The sequence below is a fragment of the Hipposideros armiger genome, unplaced genomic scaffold (assembly GCF_001890085.2).
Source record: "Hipposideros armiger isolate ML-2016 unplaced genomic scaffold, ASM189008v1 scaffold_385, whole genome shotgun sequence".
Lineage (NCBI taxonomy): Eukaryota > Metazoa > Chordata > Mammalia > Chiroptera > Hipposideridae > Hipposideros > Hipposideros armiger.
The window spans coordinates 460,622-465,437 of NW_017731735.1; the positions used below are offsets into that span (position 1 = coordinate 460,622).

Below are 4,816 nucleotides of genomic sequence, written 5' to 3' on the forward strand. Positions count from 1 at the left end.
CCTCCCCCCCGCCTCCGAGCGCTGGGTCTCTCGCCCCGCCCGGAGAGGTGCCGGACTGAGCATGCGCGCCGCGCCTTTCGGCCGCGTGAGACCCCGCGGGCGCTCGCGCCCACCCCTCCCGCCGGCTCCCGCGTGCGACACCCTGTGCGTGTCGCTTGAAGCCGGGGCCATCTCTTGGGCAGGGGGCAGCGTCCCTGCTTTGCGTGCCACACACTCCTCGGTCATCGTGAGCAGAACCCACTTCTTTCGTTTGTGGGCTTGGGTACCCCGGGTCATCCTTGCAAGGCCCCTCCCATTTTCCCGTTTGCTCGGGCGTGTCCAGCTCGTCCTCGCTGACCCTCGGGGCCCAGGGCGATGCCGGGAGAGGACTTGGCCATATCTGGGGAAGTTCGTCCTTCCTTTCCTGCTCGCCTACCCTTGGGGATCCCTGGGGTGTCCTTGGCACCATCCTCGCAGAGGTAGCACCTGGGAGTCCCCGTGCCGCCTCCCAGCTGGCAGCTCTGCAGACACCTCCACCCTAGAGCATTACGCTCAGGTCCTGGAGACAGGGAGAAGGTTAGGGGGAATCCAGATATCAGTCTGTTCAGACTTATGCTCTCTACTTGGCTACCACACCTGTGCACCTCACACTGAAAAAACGAACACGTTGATTCAAAGCAACAAGATCATCTGCATTTTATTAGCACCTCATTTCCAAATTGTTAATTTCCAACCCAGCTCCTTCAGCTCCAGGTTCCTTCTTTCCCATCTCCCTCAAATTCCCCAGATGCCCCCCTCCCCCCACAAAAAAATTAGTTGGTCTTTGCCAAGGTAGACTCAGCCTTCTCAGCAAGCCTGCCCTGTGTTCTCAGGGGAAGTGCTTATCCAAGGCTAGAGCAACAGCAGGAATTCTCATAAGATCACACCTTGACCACAGGGAAGGCTGGATCTTTTCACAGGGCAGAACACTGATTTTAGGGGGTGAGCAGTATGAATACGCAGAGGTGGGAAAGGCCTTTGATGACTGCTGGAACCAGACTAGGAGTTGGCGCCCAATCTCTGCCTTGGTGGGCTCTCTCCAGGTACTCAGAGGTGGGATGGGGCCCCTCCACCCACTACCACTGTCTCCCCAGTGATGTAGCTGGCATCTTCAGAGCACAGGAAAGACACGATGCCTGCACATTCTTCCGGCTTGCCTATCCTGTGGAATAGAGAAAACAAGGAAGACAGCAAAAATCAAACAGGCCAGGCACCCTGGCCTACAGGGAATAAAATTTGCTTAATCAAAAAATATCATGTGATTTTTCAGGACCAGTGTACAAGATTCCTGTCCATCAAATAGGGTTATCATGAAGATAAGCTGTTATAATTTAGTATAAGCATAAATACTGTACTCTACAATAAAACACTACACATTATATTCAAATAATATCGAGACACTTTGTTTTTTTTAGAGAACCCAGGACAACAAAATCCAAAGTTATATAGATAAACTGGGGAGCAGCTATTTCATACTTCAAAAAATTTGTTTCACTTGTGTGCATATGAGTCAAGCATCAGGGAGTCTGTGAGACAGTAAACGGTTTGTTTTAAATGACTCCATTTGCGCAGCTTCAATTCACAGACAACTTTTTTCAGGAATCTATTTTTGTCCCTTAGAGTCAGGTTCATTTTGTGAGAACGTGCTAATTCTCAGTGTTTGTATCAGTGATTGCATAGTTAGGGAACACATTAACGTAACTGCCATAGAATACACTAGAGGTGGGGCAGACTGGGTACCTCAAATCTGGAAGACTTGGATTAGTAGTTCTCTATCCTAGCTGCAAATTGTAATCATCAGGAAGAATTAACGTCCTCCTCCACCCACTGCCACACACACACAAAAGATGCCCAGGTCTTACCTTGGACCAATTGAAAAAGAATCTCTGGGAGTGGGGCGTGAGCATCTGTAGTTTCACAAGCACCCCAGCATCTAGATTCTAAGGGGCATCCAAGATTGAGAAACATGGGGCTAGCTCAATCACGGGGGCTTTAGGATGACAATACCCCGACTTATTAGTGAATTGTGAACTAGCCCTGCAGCTCATGCCTGACATCAGAATGGCTTTGGGAGCACTTGAGTGGGTCTCCCTCCTTAAGTAGGACTTGCTTGCACGTGTCCTTAAAGAACAAGATGGAGAAGCTAAAGACATGAGAGTTCCCAGAAGCCAGAAGCTGGAGAGAGGCAGGGAACTTACAGGAAAGGGAGGCCAGACAAAGGTGCCTGAACAGTTCAGCCAGTCCCTTGGGGAAGAGGCTAGTTTCCTTAGACAACGGGAGTTTTGGGACTTAGTAAAGCTCTTCATTCCTTTTGTTTGGATTGTAGCATCACCAGCCTGAGCTTTGGAAACATGACTCTATTCAAGGGGAACTGCAAAGGCCTGCTGTGGTTTCAGTTTTGGCTCCTGGTAGCTAGGGATGCCCTGAGCTGGAGGTAAACAGCCAGCAAGAAAGAGGAGTCAGGGTCTCTCCCAGAGCTCTGCTCTGCTGAAACCTGGGCATCTCTGTGTTTGGTTTTTAGGATGGAAGCTGACTCCTTGCACGTCACTGTAGTGATGCAGTGTTCGCGAACTTGTGAAGTGTGTATGTTTGAGGCAGAAGGGAGCATGCCTGTGTTGTCTGTGGGATCGAGACACATGAGCCGTGGGCCCTGTGAGGGACCAGACCTTTCCATCTTGGTCCCTCCTAACCCACCCTGTGACCCTTACCTTCTTATCCGCATGGCTTCTTTTATGCTCTCCTCTCTTGCCTCGTCCATCCACAACTGCAGGGAAAAGGGGAATCTCTTTATGTGAAAGAAGAGGAAAGGGAGGGGCAGAGAAAGGAGAAACTGCAGGCCCTCGCTCTCATATCACTCGAGAGGAAGGGTGGAGAGATGCTTTCTCTCACTTCCCAGTCCTTCCTAGCCCCCAGTCTCTCCCCACTGCCCTTTTCTGTTTCATTCTTTTCAGGTTCTAGTGAGGCATTTTGCTGGGTCTCCCCAGTTCCCATTCATTTAAGGAGATATGCAACAGCGTGAGTAGAGTCTGAATTCCTCAGTTTCCAACACACACCTCAAAAAAGGAGGGGTCTGGTCTGGACAAGTGGCTGGTATGGAAAGGGACTACAGAAAAACCTGGGGCAGGTGGCAGAAGCGATTGGGTGCTCAGGACCCAGACCCTGGGATTCCCCACCCAGGACCTCTAAAGGTCCAAGCAGGATGCAGGACGCCCCCTCTTTACCACTTTGCTGAAGTTTGTCTTGATCAGTCCAGGCGCCAGGCAGTTCACCTTAATGTTCCTTTGGGCCAGCTCTATGGCCAGGTTCTTAGTGAGGCCCACCAAGGCTGTTTTACTAACATTGTAAGGGCCCAGAGCCTGTGGAAGGAAGAGAATGGGTTAGTCTCTTCATTTCTAGTTCATTCTTGGTTCTTACTGGAAGACATAATAAAGGGCAGTAGATAATAGGGCATCTCCTATAAAGGAAGGTCCCAGTTAGAAAACGGTCTTATGGCTAAACCTCCCCTAGGTTGGGGTTCGTGGAAGCAACACATCTATTTTGTGGGAAGGGACTTGGTGATGTGATTCCAAAAGGGGACGCAAACATCTAGCGGGGTGGAAAGCTGCAGGATGGAGGAAGGGATGGAAGTAGCAGAGAAAGGGGTTCTTACTGGAAATGGGCTGTAGGCTGCTATGGAGGCCACAATCACCACTGAGCCGCCTCTGGAAAAAGAAGAGAATGACCCTCTTCCCAGAAGAGACTCCTGCCCTCAGCCCGCATGGGGCCCACCGCACCCAGGCTCCCTCATTCTCTGTACCCTCGTTTCTCCATCTCTGGTACCACTGCCTTTACCAGCAGGGCTGCAGACTTCACATTGATGTCCAGAATCTGAAACGGAGATGAGAAAGAAAAACAGCATGAGGGAAGACAGCTGGAGAAGGCAGGGCGATAAGGAATCATAATAGGATTCCTAGGATCTGCTTGTTAGAGCTGGAGGAGATCTTAGAGATGATTTCCTGGGACCTTACAAGTAAAGAAACTGAGCCCTAGGGAGAAGTGTCTTTCACTGGCTTGCTCGGCAAGAGAACGAAACATTAGGCTCGGGTGAGAAAGAATGGAGCCTGGTTCACCTTGTTTCCTAACCAGCCGAGTTTGATTTGGCCCAGAATGGACCTAACTTCTCAGGACTATTTTAGATGCGAGCTGGATTTTCTGAGTTTCTTCCAACTAGGGAGAGCCTGGAATTCTGTCAGCCTCCTGGACCTGCCCCAGAGTGGACCTTGCTTCCCAAGGAAAATGTGGCTTGATCTTGGGCCCCTAAGGTATTCTAGCATTCATCCGGCTCCTGAACTCAGGGAGTGAGATGCTCTTGGCCCTCCAGGATGGATTGTCTGGCTGGACATTTGTTGGAAAGTGGGATCATGAGGCACTTTTGGGGGAAGCTGGGGCATAGGCTACAATCAAAACCCCTAATCCATAATTTAAAACAAATTCATGACCCTTGTTAATACTGTTCCAGGCGCTGCTGGGAATAGTCTTCTCCCACACCCACCCCAGACAGACTTCTTATTTTGAAACATTTCAACTTACAAGTTAAAATGGAAGTACAATGAATATTCTTTACCTAGACCTACCAATTGTTCACATTTTGCCCCATTTGCTCTATCTATTTATATATTTTTTTTCCCTCAACCACTGAAGGTAAGTTACTTAAGTCATAATGCTCTAACCCTGAATACTTGTGGATGTTCTCTTACACACCACAAACCATGATCACACCCAAGAAATTCAACATTGATACTAATGATTTTACCTAATA

At 49.5% G+C, this 4,816-nt stretch overlaps 1 protein-coding gene across 2 annotated transcripts in view; it reads right to left on the minus strand.

Moving 5' to 3' along the window:
* Positions 1–650: 650 nt before the first annotated feature.
* LOC109393682 (dehydrogenase/reductase SDR family member 4) overlaps positions 651–4,816 on the minus strand; it is a 15,463-nt gene continuing 11,297 nt past the window's right edge. The window contains exons 4-8 of one of the 2 annotated variants that reach the window (XM_019663158.1): positions 3,815–3,885; positions 3,668–3,719; positions 3,240–3,374; positions 2,727–2,782; positions 651–1,180 (exon numbers count right to left, since the gene is read on the minus strand). In XM_019663158.1, the coding sequence (XP_019518703.1) occupies positions 1,066–1,180; positions 2,727–2,782; positions 3,240–3,374; positions 3,668–3,719; positions 3,815–3,885 (429 nt within the window). In that variant the 3' untranslated portion in view covers positions 651–1,065. The remainder of the gene's footprint in view (positions 1,181–2,726; positions 2,783–3,239; positions 3,375–3,667; positions 3,720–3,814; positions 3,886–4,816) is intronic. The other variant, XM_019663159.1, reaches the window with a different exon arrangement.